Genomic DNA, 22,338 nt, shown 5'->3' with positions numbered 1-22,338 from the left:
GCACTGGCGGTGGTTGCAGCTCATCTGCGCAGGTTAGGGGTTTCAGTCTCCCTCTAGCTTGAGGACTCACTGTTGAAGGCGAACGCGCCCCAGGAAGTTGTCTCCTACCTTCAGACTACGACGAACCTTCTGCACACGCTGGGGTTCACCATAAACTTGCCAAAGTCACACCTGACTCCTTCTCAGACGCTCCCTTTTATCGGAGCTGTTCTGGACACAGTGCAGTATCGGGCCTACCCTCCTGAAAATTGAATCCAGGATATTGAGGCTATGATTCTGATGTTTTAGCCTCTATCCCGGATTTCGGTGAGAATGACTCTGAGGCTGCTGGCCTCCTGCATCCTGCTGGTGACACATGCCAGATGGCATATGCAGGTTTTGCAGTGGGACCTGAAGTTCCAGGGGAATCTCTCTGACATGGTCCAGACCTCAGAGGGAACTGCAAAAGACTTGCAGTGGTGGCTTTCAAATTGCGATTGAGTCAATGGCAAATCCCTCTCCCTATCCCAACCAGATCTTACAGTAGTGACAGATGCGTTGCTCCTGGGATAGGGCGTCCACATGGGAGAAGTGAAGATGAGAGGACTCTGGTCTCCAGCGAAGTCCAGACTCCACATCCATCTTTTGGAGCTCCAGGTGATCAGGCTTGCATTGAAAGCATTCCTTTCTAAAAGGGAAAGTGGTGCAAGTGTTCATGGAAACCACTACTGCAATGTGGTATTGCAACAAGCAAGGCGGAGTGGGGTCGTGGACTTTGCCAAGAGGCTCTGCACCTGTGGATGTGGCTGGAACATCCAGAGGTGCAATCGGGCATAATCCCGGTGGTTCAACATCTGGCGGGCTCTCTAAACTCCAGAGCGGATGAACTCAGCCGTTGATGCATAGTCTATCACGAATGGCGTCTCCATTCGGAGGTGGCGCAAGGCTTCTTTCAGCAGTCGGAGAGCCTTGGTTAGTTATGTTAATCTCTGCAGAGAACACACAATGTTAGCTGTTTTGCATGTTGGAGTTTCCAAGGCGGCACTCGCTCAGCAACGCTTTTCGTCTCGAGTGGAACTCTGGTCTCCTTTGCACCTTCCCGCCAATAACACTTATGTCCAGAGTTCTGAAGAAGATCAAGAACGACTGGGCTCAAGTAATCCTTGTGGCTCCGGATTGAGCACGAAGAGTATGGTATCCAGAGCTAATGAGCATGGCTACGGATCCTCCGATCAAACTGCCCCTTCGGGAGGATCTTCTGTCGCAGCAGGAGGGGGCGGTTCTCCACCCAAACCTATCCAGTCTTCTCCTTCTTGCGTGGAGATGGAGCGGCAGCAGTTGACGGCTTTCGATCTTCTGCCCAAAGACTGTGATGTTATTCTGGCAGCCAGGCGTCCCTCCATCATAATGGTACACGCCTGTCATTGAAACAAATTTGTGGCATAGTGTACCAACAAGTGTGTTGATTCCCTTTCTGCACTTCTTTCTGAGGTTCTCTTGTTCCTTTCTTTTACCCAGCAGGGCTCTGCTTTGGGCACCCTTAAAGGTTACTAATCAGCCATTTCAGCCTTTCTTAGATTGCCAGACCAACCTTCCTTATTGAAGTCTCCCATTGTTGGAAGGTTCATTAAGGGACTCAGGACTCAACCATTTGTTTCTTCCGACCCTGTTTATTATGCCCCAGTTGGACTTGAACCTGGTCCTAACTTACATTGTGTGTGCCAATTTTGAGTCTCTGCACAATTGTCCCCTGCGGCTCCTAACAATCAAGACTGCTTTTCCTATTGCCATCAACTCTGCTCACAGAATGAGTAAGCTTCAAGCTCTTTATTCCAAGTCAACATTTTTGTCTGTCCACTCTGACAAAGTGGTGCTCCGTGCAAGGACCTCCTTCCTTCCTAAGGTTGTTATGGCTGTTGGAAGATGGCCTGGTGTGTGATAGACACCCATTGTATTATCACCCTATACCAGGTCCAGGTATCCCCTATTAGTGAAGTGTAGGCAGTGTCAAGGAATCCAGGGCTCTCTAGAGTTAGCTGTGGATGAGCAGCCAAGACTTATCTGGGAGACATGCAAAGCTTATGCAATACCACCATAGTTACACAGCACCATCACACATGAAAGAACCGCAAAGTGTTACAAAAATAAAGGTACTTTATTATAGCAACACAAATACTAGAATACTGAATAGGCAATCCCCCCCCAACTGGAGGTAAGTAAACACACTATTACATAAACATTAGCAATCAGTAAAGAGCCTAGGAAGCAATAAGCATTGACAAAAGTATAGGTAAACAGTGAGGGCCAAACCATATACGAAAACAAGCATTTTCAATACAACAGGTCTCGCATTTGCTCGAGATAGAGCTATTAGCGTTGTAAATAAAAAAAACGCAGCGCGATTGCGCTATGCAAAATACAGTGCCATTGCGCTGTGTGGAAAAGAAACAGATAAAGTCCTCCGGGTGAAACCATTGAGCCTCGTATGTTTTTAGTAGTTTACTGGTGCTGTGTAGGTGGGCTAAACACCAGAAAAGGCATGACGTATGCATGCCTTTCACAAATGAAAGCAAGCGGATTTTAAAAGGCAAGCCCACAAACCAATGCAAGTGACTGACGTGGCATGGATGTGGTTTGAAGCCCAAAGAGAGATTACAGAATGGACGGAGCGCTTTGCGCTCACTGATAAAAATGGAATGTGAAAGGCAGTGCACCACCCAAGAAGTGGAATCCGTAGAAGGGAGCTGGAGGAACTAGGAACCCCAAGAGGTGAGCTCCAGAGTGGAGAGGTAAGCACCTGGTTTCCCCCAAAACCAACAGAAGGACCTTGGAAAAGGATTATGCAAGACCGGAAGAACCCAGAGGTGGATCCTGACAGAACAGGACCTGCAAAGGAAGGGAACCAAGCCCAGTTCATGTTGGAGTGTCTGGTTGTGGCAGGAGCCACTACCCACCCTTCTGTGGATGCAGGACCAAGTCGATGGTGGACGAAGAAGGCCAGCAGTGCAGCACCGGGGACGAAGAGGAGTCACAGGAGTGATGCAAGTTGTGTCCCATGACCGCAGCTAGATTCAGTTGGTCAGTGGGAAGGAGTGCTGGGGACTGGGGCTACACTGAGCCTCAAGAGCCCTTGGAGGAGAGCAAGTAAGCCTTGGTAACTGCAAGAGTTGCGGTGCACAGGGGTACTGTTCTGCAAGGAGAGGCAAAGGGCTTACTGCCTCCCAATTTGGACATCAGGCAGAGAGGACCAAGCGGAGTACTCAAGACCATCACCTGTGATTTAGGATCCATGCAGTTCCGAAGGAGAGCAGATCCACGCAGCGAGTCGTCATTGCAGTTGGTGCCTTCAGATGCAGGGGAGTGACTCCTTCACTCCAAGGGAGATTCCTTTTTGCTTCTTGTGCAGGCTGAAGACTTTCTGCCCTCAAAGATGCACAACTGGGGAAATGTTGCAGTTGCTGGAAGTAGTCGGAGAAACAATGTTGCAGAGCAGAGCTGTCGCTGAAGTTGCAGATTGTTGGTTCCTGGAGGCTCCAGTTGCAGTCCCAGTGGCCAGAAGATGAAGTAAACAATGCAGGGGAGTCCTACTGGAATCTTGCGTGCCAAATATGAGGATCCACCTAAGAGAGAGACCCTGAATAGCCCAGGAAGGGGTATTGGTCACCTAGCAGGGTGACCACCTATCAGGAGGTGGCTGTGACATCACCTGCCTGACATGGCCACTCAGATGCTCCCAGGGGCCTCTGCCCACCTTGGATTCAAGATGGCAGAATCAAGTGGCCACCTGGAGGAGCTCTCAGCACCAACCCTGTGGTGGTGATGGACCGGGAAGTGGTCAGTCCCCTTTCTTTTGTCCAATTTCGCACCAGAGCAGGGACCAGAGGTCCCGGGACTGGTGCAAACCAGTTTATGCAAGGAGGGCACCAAATGTGTCCTTCAAAGCATACCAGTGGCTTGGGGAGGCTACCCCACCCAAGCCATGATGTCACACCTATTTCCAAAGAGAGAGGGTGTTTCCTCCCTCTCCCACAGTAAGTCCTTTGTTCCGCCTTTTGCTGCTTGAGCTGGTTAAGCAGCAGGAGGGCAGAAACCTGTCTGGAGGGTGGCAGCACCGCAGGCTGCTTGCAAAACCCAGAAAGACTAGTAGGCGCAATACTGGTTGGGGGGGGGTACTCTAAGGACAACAGTATTGGGGAATGTTTCCGACACGTTTTATAGCAAACATACCCAGGTTCTGAGTTACCTTAATGTAGCTGTACACAGGTAGTGAATGACCTGTGTCCAGTACACAGGTAAAATGGCTTCCCCGCACTTAAGAAGTCCAGTACAATGGAGTTGGAGTTCATAGGGCCACCTCTGCTCATGCATGGGTGCCTTCACACACAGGTACCTGCACCTTTCCCTCTGGGCTAGGAGGGCCTACCATAGGGGTGACTTACAGTGACCTAGTGCAGTGACCTGTAGTGAAAGGGTGCATGCACCTTTTCACACGTGCTGCAAGGGAAGGCCTGCAGGCACATTTTGCATGGGCTCCCATGGTGGCACAATACATGCTGCAGCCCATGGGGGACCCCTGGCCAGTATGCCAATTGTGGGGTGTGCAAAGTCCTAGGCAACCAAATTTAGAGAGAGAGGAGAGCACAATCACTGGGGTCCTGGTTAACAGGACCCCAGTCAAAGCATACTGATAGCAAGCAAAAAGTGGGGGTAACCATGCCAAAAAGAAGGTACTTTCCTACACTGACCCTCTTTTTAAAAAAAAAAAAAATTAAATGCTTCCCTGGTGTCTAGTGGGTGTTCTTTTATAATCCCCATCTGCCTCCAGGGGTACCTTACCAAAAGAAGGAAGTCCATGGTGTCTAGTGGGCTTTCTGTCCCTCCCCCCACTGACATTGCCCCCACCTGCCCACCCGGGAGGACAAAAAAACTGTGAAGATTTTTTTGGTGAGCAGTGGTGGCATTGCAATGCTCATTCTCCCCTTTCCAGTGATACCTCTGCCGTCTGCTTCGGTGCTCAGGGGTCTAAGATAGCCACCTCAGCACCAAGGCATTGAAAGTAAAATGAGACTACCATCTCATTTCACTTTCGTTTTCAGTGAAATTACATCAGCGTGGTGCACGTGCTTATTGTCATTTCATTGCAACAAAAGAAACGGCCCCAGGAGATGGGGAAGCTCTCCCTCATCTCCTGAGGCGGTTTGTTTCTAAAAGAAATCCCTCTGGTGCCCCATAGCAGAGGGATTTCAAGTGCCACGTGTGCGGACGGCCGGGAGCTGTCCGACGCATATGAGCACTTTAGGATTGGACAGCTCCCAGCCGTGCAACACACAGAACCAGTTAAGGGGGTATAGTGCGGAAAGGTTTGATACAAATTAAATCCTAGTGCCTTTCATTACAGAAAAAGGGATCTCCGAGAGCTGTTGACCTTAGGTAAAATGGGTCGGTCTGTGATGTCACCAATGTGAAATCGCCCTCAGCATGCTACCTTGAGACTTTTCAAGCATGGTGAAGGGTCAGAAAAAGAGAACATTTGTTTCTCAAATTGTGGATAAATTGATTCAAGGAAAGGGTTCCTGGAGACCTTATTGGTGATTGGTCACAAGACCAGAGTTCTCCTGGAGCAGGGTAAACCTTCAAGGTCCACTTTGCTCACAAGACGTGCTAAAACCTGGGAGGGATGTGTGTAAAAAAATGTTTAGGGCCGCTGAAGTGCATCTGTTGTTATGAAGAAGAAAAACCATAGGGTAGTCACAGAGGAGGGAGAAATGACGTGTTCAAAGAATGTCAAACCATTTCCGAGACAGTTTCCAAATCAGTTACGCCCTGCCTGAGGCATTGGTATGAGTTTGCCAAGAAGGGTCGCCTAAATGGCAACCAGGCTCATTCTACTCTGAAAAAGCTGGCCCTCAGCGGAGTGGCATTTTTGATATTCAATAAAATCCGTTCGTTGGAAGTTGACACTTGAACTGAGACTTTCTTGTGACATTGCTGAAGTTTTTGTTGTAGCCAGCTATTTGCTCTACATTATACCATTCTGTTTGTACAAACCTCTAATGGCAGTTGAGGCTGAAGGAGGTCTTTTAGAATACTGCAGTTGTAATTTTATTTATATAGTGGTTACTACACCTGACGAGGCGTCTAATTGCATTTCGGCGAAGTAACACGCCGCTCCAGAACCCAAAAGGATTAGTTGTGGATTATTATTATAAGGAAATATGAGTACAACATCAATATTAGTAAAGGAAGTTATGAGTTAATTTGGGCGGAGGACATGTGAATATGTTAGTTGGATTGAATAGAATAATGGAGGGATAGAGGAGGGAAGAATCTAGAAGTGTTAATTGGGAGATTATAGTAGTAAGGTTTTGGTTTGGGATGAGTAAAGGAGAGATAAAAGAGGGAAGAGTCTTTAGAAAGGGATTAGGACGATCATAGTAGTAAAGCGGGGTTTGGGATCAGTCAAAGGAGATACAAAATGAGGAAGAGTTTAGTAGGGCTGTTTGTAATAATAAACTGAAGTTTGGGGTGAGCCAGGAGGGTTAGAAGAGGGTAGAGTCTGGGAAGAGTTAGTTTAGAGATCATATTAGTAGAATGGGTTTGGGATCAGTCAAAGGAGATACAAAATGAGGAAGAGTTTAGTAGGGCTGTTTGTAATAATAAACTGAAGTTTGGGGTGAGCCAGGAGGGTTAGAAGAGGGTAGAGTCTGGGAAGAGTTAGTTTAGAGATCATATTAGTAGAATGGGTTTGGGATGAGTCAGAGAGAGTGTAGATAGAGGATAGATTGGTAAAGGTATAGGGTGATAGTGAGAAGGAAGTAAAGCTTTCGAGAGAGTACTTTTTTCTCTTGTACAGTACGACTAAAGTAATAAATATATAGATACAGGATTATATAGTAAGGGAATATATGTGCAAGGAATATAATATATTGAGATTTAGAGTTGTATTGTATAAACACAGACTTTGAGGTATATGAAGTTAATTTATTTGTGTACTTTTAAAACATTTTATCTTTCCTCAATAATTTAATAGTGAAATGCTTGTAGGTAAATAGTTAAGATAATATTTACCTATTCTGATATGTAAAATAACAACGGAAACTCATAAGCATCTAATCAAACAACTTATACAGAAACTATGCAATGACCTATGAACATGTTAAGCGTAGAGTATATATGATCAATGGCATGTGTAGCTGCAAATACACATGCTATGCATATTCTGCCATCTGGTGTTGGGCTTGGAGTGTTAAAAGTTGTTTTTCTTCGAAGAAGTGTTTTCGAGTCACGGGATCGAGTGACTCCTCCTCTTCAGCTCCATTGCGCATGGGCATCGACTCCATGTTAGATTGTTTTCTTTCTGCCATCGGGTTCGGACGTGTTTCTTTTCGCTCCGATAGTTTGAGTCGGAAAAGTTCTAAAACTAGCTAATTCTGGTCGGTATTGTTTCGATCACGTACCATCTTCCATCGACACTTCGGTACCGTCGGGTCAAACATCTTTACTCACCCTTCGGGGTGCGCGCCCCCAACTCAGGCTTGGTCAGGCCGACCGCGTGGAAGCCTCATGGACCGGACCCCTTTCCGCTTTTGTCCTCAGTGCTACGCAAAATTTCCCTACACAGACCAACATCTCGTCTGTAATCTCTGTCTCTCCCCAGACCATCGGGAAGAAAATTGTGAGGCCTGCAGATCTTTCAGTTCGAAGAAATCTCTCCGAGACAGAAGAGCAAGAAGACTCGAGATGGCGTCCAAGAGCACCGAACGTCGAGGAGGAGGACATCTTGCACACAGCAGTCTCCGTCCAAAGGTCCGACTCTGAACAGGAGTCCAAGGAGGACAGACCAGTCACGGCAGGACAGCACGTGAGTACGCCTGCCCCTGCCAAGCTCAAACATAAGGCCTTGGGAACGCCATTGCTGGAAGGCCATGGCTTGACCTGTAAAAAGACCTTCGGTGACCAACCAACAACTTCGGCACCGAAAAAGGCCACGCCACCCAAGCCTTCGGACTCGAGCTGAATCTCTCTCTCCGAGACTATCAGGCACAGATCCTTCGAGTCGAAACCTCGAAAATCGCTTTTGAAGCCGAGGCCAACATCCACTCCCAGCCTTTCGATACTGAAAAAATCAGCTTCGGAGCTGAAAAGGCCAGTTTATACGGAGGAACATGGGCTTTCGCAAGTACTTAAAGCCATAAAATCACAGAGGGACATTCACAAATGGAGGATATAGATGAAAGGCAAGCCAGAATTCAGATTCACAAGGACACTGACAAAATTATAACTACACCTCCTCTGAAGCCTAAGAGGAAATCGGCCTTTCAGGAACAATTGGACACTGCTCAGCCACCGGCTAAAGTGCCAAAGACTAAACGAAAATCTCCACCTTCTCAATTTTCTCCTCCTCAGTCTCCTCTTCACTCTCCTCACTTGCTTGTCTCTCCCCCTACTACTCCCACACCTGTACAATCTCCTGTACATTCTTTTGATTCACAGCAAGCATTTAGGAGCCACACTAAATACACAAAGAGCACTCGCAAACCCAAGTCCACAAAGAATACAAGCATTTCGCAATGTATTGACACAAACACAGCCAGCCCAACAGCACACTGTCAAATTTGTCATGAAACTGTTAGGCATGATGGCATCTTATATCGCCATTGTCCCACATGCAAGGCTAAACATGCGGCCTTTACAACAGTGCCTTGCACAGCAATGGTCACAGGCACAGGGTCAACTTCACGATCTAGTGTTGATAGACCGCCAAACACGCATATCACTTCAGTGGTGGAATTCCACAAACCTAAACAAAGGGCGGCCTTTTCAAGACTCCTTGCCTCAGACCATACTTATAACAGATGCATCAATGATTGGCTGGGGGGCACACCTCAACAATCGCAACATTCAAGGACAATGGGACGCCAAACACAAACAGTTTCACATAAATCACCTAGAATTGCTAGTCGTATTCCTAGGATTCAAAGCTTTTCAGCCTCTTCTCACCCTCAAGAACATCCTTATCAAAACAGACATGACAACAATGTATTACCTAAACAAACAAGCAGGGACTCATTCATCCCAACTCTCCCTCCTAGCACAAAAGATTTGGCAATGGGCAATCCACAACAACATTCACCTAGTAGCACAATACATTCCTGGGATACACAACCAATTGGCAGATGTTCTCAACCGAGATCATCAACAAACACACAAATGGGAGATTCATCCCAAAGTGCTTCAGCCATATTTTCACCACTGGGGAACACCAGACATAGACCTATTCGCCACCAGCAAAAACGCAAAATGCCAAAACTTTGCATCCAGGTACCCACATCCTCTATCCAAAGATAATGCTCTATGGATGAATTGGTCAGGGATATTTGCTTACACTTTTCCCCCTCTCCTGCTCATTCCATTTCTAGTCAACAAACTGTGTCAAAACAAAGCTCATACTTATAGCACCAACGTGGGCACGTCAACCCTGGTACACAACACTATTAGATCTGTAAGTAGTACCACATATCAAACTCCAGGACAGACCAGATCTGTTAAAGCAAAACAAACAAATGATCAGGCATCCAAATCCCAAAATACTCAATCTAGTGATTTGGCTCCTGAAATCATAGAGTTTGGATATCTACAACTACCAACTGAGTGTATGGAAGTAATTAAACAAGCAAGGAAACCTACTACCAGGAAGTGTTATGCAAACAAATGGAAAAGATTTGTGTATTACTGTCAATCTAAACAAATTACCCCTCTTTCAGCATCAATACTAGACATTGTAGGTTATTTGCTTCATTTGCAAAAGGCAAATTTAGCCTTTTCATCCATTAAAATACATCTCACTGCAATCTCTGCGTACTTGCAAAATATTGAACACAGCTCTTTATTTATAGTCCCTGTTATCAAAGCCTTCATGAAAGGATTAAAACGCGTTATTCCACCTAGAACACCTCCAATACCATCGTGGAATCTAAACATAGTGCTCACACGACTTTTGGGGCCACCATTTGAACCTATGCGCTCCTGCCAGATTCAGTATTTAACATGGAAAGTTGCCTTCCTAGTCGCAATTACTTCATTAAGAAGAGTTAGTGAAATCCAAGCTTTCACAATTCAAGAACCGTTCATACAAGTACATAAACATAAAATTGTACTTCGAACAAACCCTAAATTTCTCCCAAAAGCTATATCACCGTTTCATATTAATCAAACAGTGGAGCTAGCAGTCTTCTTCCCACAGCCAGACTCTGTAGCGGAAAGAGCCCTGCATACATTATATCTTAAAAGAGTATTAATGTATTACATTGACAGGACAAAATCCTTTAGGAAAACCAAACCGTTATTTGTAGAATTCCAAAAACCACATACTGGTAACCCTATTTTAAAACAAGGGTTAGCTAGATGGATAGTAAAATGTATCCAAACATGTTACCTAAAAGCTAAAAGACAGCTACTAGTGACACCTAAAGCACATTCCGCATAGAAAAAAGGGGCTACAATGGCTTTCTTAGGTAACATCCCAATGGCCGAAATTTGTAAAGCAGCCACTTGGTCAACACCGCATACATTTACCAAGCATTACTGTGTAGATGTGTTAGCAACACAGCAGGCCACAGTAGGACAGGCTGTACTAAGAACACAATTTCAAACAACTTCAACTCCTACAGGCTGACCACCGCTTATGGTAGGTAAAACGGCTTTGTAGTCTATGCATAGCATGTGTATCTGCAGCTACCCGACTTAATATAATGTTCTTCTTGCTTTTTTATGGAGTTTGTCTGCCTCACTTTGAAGGAGGTGTGTCTCCTACAGGCAGGCTATTTGTACCTCCTACCTACACAAATACGCCCCCTACCTTTGCCCGCTTAGTGTAATTATTTAGTATGATTTAGCACCATGCGCCTCCCAGATCCACCATGGCCACAGCCGGGGAGGGAGGTCTACTTCTCTCACTGTCTTGGACCCTTTGCCTGTGTGTGCTGCACCATGAATTCTGCACGACTCCAGTATTGTCTTTTTCTCTGCTGTCAAGCTAAGTGGTCCCAGTCCCAGCAGAACTCCTCGTATCCGCCCCTCTTTCCTCTTAAGGCGTACGTCTCTCGCCGTGGTCTGCCCATGTCTCACCGCCGCCCTCGCAGCCTCTTACATGTCCATCGGGCCACTCTGCTGTTTCTGCACACAGGCTTCCCAGTGCCTCCGCAACAGATGGTCTATGCCGCACTGTTCTTTCCGGATCCGCTTCGCCACTTCCCGTCCTTGCAGAGGCTCCTGTCTGCTGTGTGCTGTCGCACTCCTCACATCTCCTCTGAGGACGCAGACCAGTCCAGTGGTCCCCCGTTCGCCGCATTAATTTCTGCTCTGGCACGGGCTCCGAGAAGGTGCCATTTGTCTTGTCATGCTCGAGGGCTGTCACTCGGCACAATTTGTCCCTCTTCCAGCAGTCGGGGCGGAGAATTTCACTGTTGTTGTGCCTTACTGCACCAAGGCTTACATGGGGGCTACAATTTTCTGAGTGGATGGGCTTTTTTCTGACGGATTTCCAGCTCGGAAATTTGGCCGAGGGATCTGAGTTCTCAAACACACGTCCTCATATAATTGTGAAAGTGTACACCGGATGGTTCCTTGTGGGGAAGCGTGGCCCAAATACAGTATTCATGAGTAGGGTATGGTGACAACCCTATGATAAAGGTTATAGGACTAATAGTTTTTCTGAGAAAAGTTATGTCGTGTCATATTCCTGAATTGGTTTTATTATGAAAAGTTTGATAAAGGCTTATTTATCGTGAAAAACATGTTTGAAGCCAATAGGCTTTTCAAAGTGGATTGTTATGTCCACTGTTATGGACTGTATACAGGTATTTTGCAACATGGAATCTAATTGCCTATGTCCCTCACCACCAAAGACAAACCTTGCCTGAAATGAGAATAATTTAGTTCCAGGACTGAAGGGCCAGTCCTTTAATTTTCCATTTTTCTCTTTTCCCTTTAATTTATTTTTCCTTTCCTCTTTTTATTGTCATCTTGTAGCGCATACAGCAGCTCCGCACACCGCTTGCCTCCCTCTCATTTAAGTTGCACTGTACCACATCCCGCACGGCAAATGCCTATAAACCAGGCAACCATCGCAGAATTGTATTAGCTATTTAGCATTGTTTCGTCACATCATGATAGCCAAAATGTTGGTCTTAAACTTGATGGCTAAGCTATAACTTTAAAACACTGACACACTAGTACAGTGCCATTCTAAGACCGACCCCAGCTGCTATGTTCAGTTTCATCTGCTATTGCAAGCAAATGCCTGCTGTATTTAGGTGGCCACATGGTTTCTTTTTTTTTGCTTTTATCCTTTTACTTTATCTTTCATATGTTGTTGAGTTAGCATCATTTATTGTGGATGTGTAAATAGGTGAAGTCAAGAATGAGACAACAGTGATGAAAGGTGGAATCAGTAGTTGATGGAGTGCGTGTATGATGACTTATTGAGTGCTTAAAACCCATCAGTGACTGAAGAGATACTTTCATCCATAAGCCAGACCTTTTGGCATTGCCAGTTCTTACATGATTTATTTAATTCAGCTTTTTTATTAAATCAGTATTTCTTTATTACCTGTTTGGATTTGTTAGCAAGTAGTCAGTACACCTTTAAGAATTCCTTGCTGCTTGTCAAAGCATAATTTCCTTCAGAACAGAGTTGGACTTCTGATTACAATTTCAGGATATTTTCCCTGGTTTCGTTTGTGCTTTAAGAAATGTCTTTTACTGGTTAACGTAAATGGATTTTATGTTTCTACCTGGAGAGCGCTATGGATTTTTTGGTATTATAATTAATTAACTGCTTATGGAGCACGGTCATTTTTAGGTTGGGCGCGCAAGCGCTTTGATCTGTTGTTAGTATTGTGGGCTTTTAACCACGCCCATGTCACGCCTGCCACTTACACTCGTTAGTGGGCTTGCCTTTCGGAACTCACTTGATATCATTGGTAAATGCTTTATGTGTGTCCCACCTTGAAGCTGTTTTGTTGCACGCCTTGCAGACTGCCCCTGTTACATGGATAATTGCACGATTGTCGATATACTTCAGCATGGACAAACTATTCCTTTTTCTTTTGTCTTGCCACTTCTTGCTGCATGGCAGTCATTGTGCTTACAGCGCGAACAGGCATAACAACGTGAACTTGTTGTATAAATCCTACCTGTTTATTCAGAATATTTTGTATGGATATAATGCACTTTTCTTTGCACCCTTGTGAAAATAGGATAAGCCTCTTTATTTGGTATATTTTTTATGCTGTCGATCCCCTTGTATACCGACCTTGGTGGGCCTTGCGTGCGTTATAGAGGTTCACAAAAAAAACGAAAAAAATAAAGTGCCCGGGACCTGGCTGCCTGGTGTTTATTCTGTCCTAGCTTAGCAGATTGAGTTTCCTGTCCCTTCAGTTGACACAAAGCGTAGCATAACACAATATAACATCAGGACATTCGGGTCACAAAAAGAAGAATTAGAAGAAGGACAAGCATTCTTCGACTTCACCCCGTCCTTCGGACGATGCGATGCGGAAAGAGCATCGACACTCTAGGCCTCAGTCATCGGAGCCTTCATCTGGGTTGGCTCCTCGCATCCCCGACTTCCCAGGAGCCGGAGCCACCTCTGCCCAGCTTAAGGAATTTTATGAGGCAATGCGCTTCAATTTTGGGCAGTCCGACCCGCCTTCGGGCACAGGTGAGTTGTTGGGGGCCCCCCTCTGGTTCAAAGTCGTCGCCTTCGACCATGGCTCCGGAGGGCCCTTCCGGATCCAATCGTAGATCTGTCCTGAGGCTCGTCGTGCCACAGCGACCTTCACCGGTGTCGGGTCAGACGTCAATGCTTCGGATGTCGTTTGGGCCCACAAATGGCGTTGATCCCATCCTCATAGGTGACGACCCAGAACCGGAACAATGTCACTAGGCGCTGATTCCATTCTTTATGGGCTCTCTGGGCTCAGGGTTGATCCAGGCCCTTTTTCTTGTGGGTATGGACATGGGGATATGGATATGGAGGGGACGCTGGACACTTTAGAATACTAGCTTAACCCCCAAATGGACTGGGTGCAGGATTTGGGTGATGCCAGTGGTCTAGACACCTCCCCTAACAATACTCTTTCCTCCTACCGTGGCTATGGAGGAGGGTGCCTCTTATTCCATGGCGGTGAGAAGGGTGGCTTAGGTCCTGGACCTCGAACTATCTTCTGTGGAGGTTGGGCCTAATATGCTAACCAACGTGCTTCAGCCGGGGCTTACTCGTCCGAGCCCCTTCTTCCCTTTAATGAAGCACTGACAGACGTCCTTTTGGGTACTTGGTCCAGATCCAGCACAGGGGCTCCTGTGAATAGGACTATTGCCCGCCACCCTCGGCCTGTGCCATCAGACCTGAAATTCCTCACCCAACACCCCACGCCAGAGAGCCTTGTCATCCAGGCTTCTTCTTCATCTGGCGCATTCCCTGCTGCACCCCCGGATAGGGAATCAAAAAGACTGGCTAATTTGGGGAAGAAGTTGTTTTCTTCCAACAGTCTAGCGACGCGGTCCTTGAACGCCGCATGCCTTTTGGGCCGCTATTTCCATAATCTCTGGGATACGGTCGCGCAAGTGCTGCCTAGAGTTCCGGATGAGGCAGGGACTATCCTTTCCCAAGCCGTAACAGATGGGAGGGATGCAGCAATGTTCATGATTCGTTGTGGACTGGATACGACCGACTTTCTGGGTAGAATGGTTGCATCCACGGTGGCATTGAGACGCCACGCCTGGCTGAGAACATTTGGCTTTTTAGGGGATGTCCAGCAATCCTTGATGGACATGTCCTTTGGCACACATCTCTTCGGAGACAAGGCGTACTCGGCATTCAAGCGCTTTAAGGAGTCCTGAGCCACAGCCCGGGCCCTTGGCCTCATGCCTGCTTCTAGACCCCAGTAGTCCCCCTTTCGTGGCTACAGAAGGGGCATCCAACCACATCCTTTCCCCCGACCATTGGCCTGCGCATGCTGTACAGCCCCTGCGCGGCCGCAGGATCACATGTCCCCGGGGACCAGGGAGCCAGCGGGTCACCCAGTACACCCCGCCCCCTCCTCAGCCTCCAAATCTTCCTAGTCCGCTGGTACACCAGAAACCAGTTGGCGGCAGGATTCGCCATCACCTGCCCCAATGCAATCCATTACCTCGGGCAGGTGGGTCCTCCAAATTGTCCAAAGGGGCTACTCCCGCCCCTTCGAGCCACCTCCTCCAGCCATGCCACCTTCATGCAAACGAATATCGGAGGATCATATGCGCTTCTCCGCAAGGAAAGCCAAGCCCTTTTGGCCAAAGGATCTATAGAGAGGTTTCCTTGCCAGAAGTAGGTTGTGGTTGCTATTCTCGCTACTTTCTGGTGCAGAAAAAGGACAAAGGTCTTCGGCCTATATTAGATCTTTGGTCCCTCAAACTCTTCCTCAAAAAGGAGAAGTTCAAAATGTTGACATTGGCTCAGGTCCAATCTGCCCTGGATCCCGGAGACTGGATGCTAGTGTTGGACTTGCAAGACGCATGCTTCCGGATTCCCGTCTTTCTGGCCCACAGAGGTTACCTACGATTTGTGTTAGGTCACGAGCACTTTCAGTTTACCGTGCTCTCCTTTGGCCTTACCAGTGCCCCTCGGGTGTTTACGAAAGTGATGGTAATGGTGGCAGCTCATCTGCGCAGGTTCGGGGTCCCCATCTACCCCTACCTCGATGATTGGCTGTTGAAGGCAAACTCGCCCCAGACACTTGTCTCCCACCTCCAGACTACTGTGAACCTTTTGCATTCGCTGGGGTTCTCTATCAACATGCCGAAGTCACACCTGACTCCTTTTCAGACGCTCACTTTCATTAGAGCTGTTCTGGGTACAGTGCAGTTTCGGGCCTATCCTCCCGAAAAGCGAGTCCAGGATATTCGGGCTATGATACCGATGTTTCAGCCTCTGTCCTGGATTTTGGTGGGAATGACTCTGAGGCTGCTGGGCCTCATGTCCTCTTGCATCCTTCTGGTTCAAAATGCCAGATGGCATATGCAGGCTCTGCAGTGGGACCTGAAGTTCCAGTGGGAGCAGCATCAGGGGAATCTCTCTGACAAGGTCCAGATCTCGGAAGGAGCTGTAAGAGATCTGCAGTGGTGGTTAACAAATCAGGATTGGGTCAAAGGCAGATCCCTCTCCTTTCCCCAAACAGATCTTACAGTTGTGACAGATGCATCACTCCTGGAATAGGGCGGCCACATGGGAGAGGCGGAGATCATAGGCCTCTGGTCTCCGGCTGGAAACTGGGGTCCATATCAGTTATCTGGAGCTCCGAGCGATTCAACTAGCATTGAAAGCATTCCTTCCCTCTCTCAAGGGGAAAGCAGTGCAGGTCACCACAGACAACACCACCGTAATGTGGTGTTGCAACAAACAAGACGGAATGGGGTAGTGGACCCTTTGTCAAGAAGCTCTTCGCCTCTGGACTTGGCTGGAACATCAGGGCATTTCCTCGCGGGCTCCTTGAATGCCATAGCAGACAAACTCAGCCGAAAATGCGTGGTCGATCACGAATGGCATCTCCATCCGGAGGTGTCGCAAGGTCTTCTCCTTCAGTAGAGAGAACCTTGGTTAGACTTGTTCGTCTCTATTGAGAACGCGCAATGTCAGCTGTTTTGCTCATTGGAGTTTCCAAGGCGGCACTTGCTCAGCGACGCTTTTCGTTGTGAGTCTAATTCAGGCCTCCTGTACTCCCTTCTACCCATACCACTTCTGCCCAGAGTTCTGAAGAAGATCAGGCAAGACCGGACCCAAGTAATACTGGTGGCTCCGGACTGGGCAGGAAGAGACTGGTGTCCTGATCTGTTGAGCATGGCCATAGCTCCTCCGATCAGACTGCTCCTCGGGAGGCTCTTCTGTCGCAGCAGCAGGGGAGGGTCCTCGCTCCTAACCTGTCCACCCTCCGCCTCCTTGCGTGGAGATTGAGCGGCGACAGTTGACTTCTTTTGACCTGCCCCCTGAAGTCTATAATGTTATCTTGGCAGCCAGACGTTCCTCAACCAAAACTGTAAGCGCCTGTCGTTGGAAGAAATTTGTGGCAGGGTACATCAACAAATCTTTCAATCCTCTATCTGCTCTTCTTTCTCAAGTTCTTCTCTTCATTCTTTCCCTTGCCCAGCAGGGTTCCACTCTGGGCACTCTTAAGGGATAACTTTCTGCTATCTCTGCTTTCTTGAGGTTACCAGATCAGCCATCCTTATTTAAATCTCCTATAGTTGGGAGGTTTCTTGAAGGCCTCACGCATCTCTTTCCTCCTATCCCATTTATCATGCCACAATACGATCTAAACCTGGTATTAACATACCTTATGTGTACCCTTTGTGAGCCGCTTCACAACTGCCCTTTACGGCTCTTAACTATTAAGACTGCCTTTTTAGTTGCCATTACTTCTGCCCGCAGAGTAAGTGAGCTCCAGGCTCTGTCATCTCAGCCACCTTTCCTGCCATACTTCCTGACAAAGTGGTGCTTCGCACAAGGACTTCTTTTCTACCTAAAGTAGTGACACCTTTCCATGTTGGATAGTCCATCACCTTGCCTACCTTTTATGCACCCCCACATCCCTCTCATGAAGAGGAGAGACTCCACCTTCTGGACCCAAAAAGTGCGTTGGTGTTCTATTTTGATCGTACCAAAGACTTCCGGGTGGACGATCAACTCTTTGTGGAATAAGTGGGTGCAAAGAAGGGGAAGGCGGTGCAGAAGAGGACCATTTCACGATGGGTACTCTTATGCATCAAAATGTGCTATGCTCTGGCTAAAAAGCAACCTCCCAAAGGTTTGCTCGCTCACTCCACCAGAGCTACTGCTGCTACCACAGCGTTAGCACAGGGCATTCCAGTCCTGGACATCTGTCAGGCAGCGAAGTGGGCATCTCTGCACACTTTTACCAAACATTACTTCCTGGACAATCGGGTCCGAAGGGACAGCTACTTTGGTCGTTCGGTCATGCAGGACTTCTTGGTGTGATCTTGGTCTGCAGCCCACCACCGGGGATGGTATTGCTCGGGTATCTATTCAAAGGGAAGGAATCTGCAACTAGAAGTCTCTATCATATGTACAAGTTACTTACCTTTGGTAACGATATATCTGGTACAGACATATTCTAGTTGCAGATTCCTTACCGACCCGGCCATCCTTCCCTCCACTGCAAACTTTTTTCCAGGGACAGGAACTTCCCCTTAAGGGCCCTAGTTTTGGCGCACCACTCTATGTTCTTAATGGCTCCGCGGTACTGGCGTGGAAAGTCGTGAAAGGAAACTTGACGTCAGCGCACCGGGGTGGCGCCTATATTCGACCGTGACATCATCATGGCGAACACAACGCCAACGACACCTTTGTAGTCGACTGACAGCGCGCAGAGGTACTGCTCGTAGGAAAATCTCCGGATCCAGTCTAACGCCTGGGAAAATTCAAAGGTAAGGAATCTACACTTGAATATGTCTCTACCAGATATATCGTTACCAAAGGTAAGTAACTTGTACAACCCACATAATTCCATGCCAGACCACATACATCCACTCCATTCCAAACAGAGCTGTTCATTGGCTCTTCTGTGCATTTTCACGATTGTGTTTTTAGGTATAGTAGCTAATAGAGGGATTTTAATGGACAGTCCTTCTGCATGGTTACACTTTCCAACTTGTGAGACTTCCTTAGTTAAAGCTTATACGTGCAACGCTTCAGATAAACAATTCAATAGTTGCACCATGTGCAGAAAAAAATTTCATAAGTTGTTGATAGAAAGCGGTACCATGCACTCTCTGAATTGGCCTTTTTATAATCAAATTTCGAAAGGCTTTATTTGTTAGTAGAACTGAATGAGATTGCTAATTTGAGAGAGGGTTGTCTGAAAAAGTAATAAACCTACATCAATGCATGACATTGTCCCTCTCTCTGTGGAGATAATTAAAGGTTGTGATGATCGATAATGGGTGTTAAACATGGTTACAATAGTGCCTAGTCATGCCACTTCAGCCAACCTTCTGATTTTTTTCTATCACATTTTATTTTGTACCTTGTAAAAACCTGACATGCATTCAGCATTCCTGGACATTTTGTGGGTGCTCCTATTGTACAGCATAACTAGAAAACAGTTCCCTATTTTCATTGTCTGTGAGCATGACGCAAAGTATAAATTTGATCGAGTACTGCACTATGAAGCTCTGTCTTAACAAAACTTAGCAAATAGTGAATCAGTGTTCTAGAATACTGATAAGTGTATTTACCATCTGCAAAGGAAAGACTTTAAATGATTTTCAGTTGGGTTAATGACCATATTTCTTATAGGTGAATTGGATGATCATTTGATGCCAGTTGGCAAAGAAACTGTGAAGTATGAGGAGGAGCTCGATTTACATGACGAGGAAGAAACCAACGTTCCAGGGAGACCAGGTTCTACAAAACGAAGGCAGTGCTACCCAAAAGCTGTTAGTATTATCCTAACAAGAAATGAAACGTTGATTTCTATCTGATTGATTTGCTTACATAAAGTAATGATTTTAATGATGTAAAAAATGTGATCAGATCAGTTTGTCTCATTGGTAATGGTTCATAAATGAAACCTTGGCAAGTGACATTCTACAACTTTTGAGCTTTTCTGAATTGAAAACTTTTTTAGAATATTCCCACTTTCAGATGGAGAATATCCTTATTCTGTTGTTTCATTCTTATTCACGGTTTACATCAGCCATAAACCACATAGCTGCTCCCACTCTGAACTTTCATTTAGCTCTTAGACACTCTTTAAAGATGTTTGCCGACTAGCCAGTTGCTTCAGTGTTATCCATAAATGGCATTATAATATTATATTCGCCTAATGCTTAAAAGGATTTCTCAGTATTAGTGCCTGGTACTTTTCACCAAAACAAATACATTATTCAGTAAATCAATCCTCAAGCAGCTTAGATCACTAGTTGCATTATTTATTTCTCCACTAAGCTGCATTTACAAGTACTCTTAAAATACCTTTTTAACTTAGTTACTTTCTGGTTTTTATTGGAAGAGGGCTGAGCCACTGAAGGACAGATCATGTTACCGGAATACGTTTGCAACATCCTAAACACGCAAATAAATATATTAGTATGATATTTCTGAGCAAACTTTGAAATCGGTGGTACTTTATCTACAAGGATATGAATTAACAGTGTTAAAAAATCTTTTAGAAAAGTCTTACTGCAAAAGAAAAAGCATTAAAATGAGTGCTGGTCTGTGACGGAGAAGAATTCTGTATGCACCCCTTCTTCTGAGACCAGTACAAGCAATTCCATATTTCTTTCAAAAACTCAAATATTTTGATGCTAAGACTAGGGCCCAGACCAAGACCTAAAGATTCCACTCTGAGTTCAAAGTTTCAGTGGAGGCACCCTTCCAAAGTGGATGGAAAGGTTTTGGGCAACATGGGGATGCAATCACAACATCATTTTTGCCATAAGTTACCAACGTGCCAAAAATGATTGTGTCATACTCAGCTGCTGCAGACTTGTGGGCTCAGCTGAAGTTTGAACCCTTACACAGAACCCTGGGTTTAAGCAAAGGTGAGATGATTCATGACTGCAGGCATAACAAAGTACAGCTCTTGCATTGCTTCATGTCATCATGCATTATTTTAACTCCTTTACTATCGAAACAGGTGCTGTCACAAAGCTTCAGAAACAGTCAAGACTGTTCCATTGATTATTAGGATATCATGACACAGCAAATGCAGATATGCAAGTATTAGGCACGTGTTAACATACTCCAGACTCTAGCAGACTCATACAAGTCTCACTCATTACCACAAATAACCCACACATTAACACTGTTCATCTAGATCAGTGATTGCTCAGCAGTCTACCTTGCAGAGGACCTTGCAGCCATGCACACATTAATGATTTCTTAACCAGAGACATGGCTCACATCCTCCTCCAGCATCATCCTGGACATTCTCTTCCAAGCAGTCAATCACACTTTGCTCTAATCTAACTCCTACCAACAATTCCATGTGTCCAAGCACAAACCAAGAACCTTCCAACTGTGCCTCAATGAAACCACCTGCCTTCTCTGTCTGTCCCATCTCTTTCTAGCATCAGGGCAGCCGTTCTGCTAGATCTTTACCATGTGCTTCACACCTCAACTGATACATTTGCTCCACAAATCTCAGTTTGGGCTTTCCGTTTGTCTCCATTCTGAATTATGCCACCTTCGGATTCCTCCCCATCCTAGCCCCTCCTCTTTTTTTCAGTAGTGCCTGCCATCTAAGGATTTGAGCTTCGCTGATGGTTCTTCGGTTTCTGCTTAATGTACTGTATTTAACTTATTTGGTTTCTCTCCTCAGGCCTCAAACGTGTCCATAAGTATGTCAGGTAATCTTCTGTCCTGTGTGAGCTGTACTATACAGATGGTGAGAGATTATTTGAGGACTATGCTGATAAATTGTTACTGAAAGTCAAGGCACAACAACCACTAGGTCTGGTTGTATATGATGTTCTGAGGAATACTTCTTTATGCAGATTTCTCACTTACAAATATTTACAGGCCGGATTTGCAGACTTTTCCCCATCTCTCATGCCGATTTCCGCAAGCGACGGAGTGCGTTAGGACGTGCTGTTAATGCAGATTTTTAGTGCCGGATGTTTGTCCTGTAATGAAAATTCAGTGCGAACGGCAGCACGCGCAGCGTAAGAGGACGCTGCTTCTTTTCTGACGCTCAAGTAACTTTTCTACTCATGCGGCAGCTTCCTCAAACGAACAGAAGGTTTCTCAACGTAAGCAGTAGTGACCATCCACAAGTGCCCAAAATCTAACTGAGAGAAGGTCTGGAGTAAGTTTTCCTCGCTCTCACTCTCCAACTTAACATTGGCTAGCGCGAACGAGGAAAAAAACTCCCCTCCGCAGAGTTTTTCAGAACTCTGCGCTCTAAGCGGAGTTGGCAAAACTCAGCAAACTCCGCGAACGGAGTGGAGCTCACCGCCCACCCCTAACCTTAATTGACTGGCTGCTGAATGCAGGCTCACCATAGTCAGTCGTGGACCTACTCCATACGACAGTGAACCTCTTGTCTTTATTGGAGTTCACTATTACCATGCTGGAGTCACACCTGACTCTTCAGCAGTGGCTCCTTTTCTTCAGGTCCTCTCTGGATACAATGTTGTTTTGGGCCTTCCGTCTGTCGTGAGTCCAGGAGATTAGGACTTTTATCCCAATGTTCGTTCATTCCTTGGTCTCAGTGAAGTGGGCTATGAGGCTTCTTGGCCTCCTGCATCCTGCTCGTCTTGTATGCCAGGTGCTATATTCAAGCTCTAGATTGTAACCTG

At 46.2% G+C, this 22,338-nt stretch overlaps 1 protein-coding gene across 3 annotated transcripts in view; it reads left to right on the top strand.

Annotated features, from left to right (window-relative positions):
* The window catches only part of DICER1 (dicer 1, ribonuclease III), an 848,581-nt gene that overhangs the window by 372,939 nt on the left and 453,304 nt on the right, over positions 1 to 22,338 (top strand). For all 3 annotated transcript variants that reach the window (XM_069208246.1, XM_069208245.1, XM_069208247.1), the window contains one exon: positions 19,334 to 19,473. In XM_069208246.1, the coding sequence (XP_069064347.1) occupies positions 19,334 to 19,473 (140 nt within the window). The remainder of the gene's footprint in view (positions 1 to 19,333; positions 19,474 to 22,338) is intronic.

Source organism: Pleurodeles waltl, chromosome 9 (assembly GCF_031143425.1).
Source record: "Pleurodeles waltl isolate 20211129_DDA chromosome 9, aPleWal1.hap1.20221129, whole genome shotgun sequence".
Classification (NCBI taxonomy): Eukaryota; Metazoa; Chordata; class Amphibia; order Caudata; family Salamandridae; genus Pleurodeles; species Pleurodeles waltl.
Note: the sequence above shows the minus strand (reverse complement) of the source record. Positions and strands in the feature narration are given on the sequence as shown.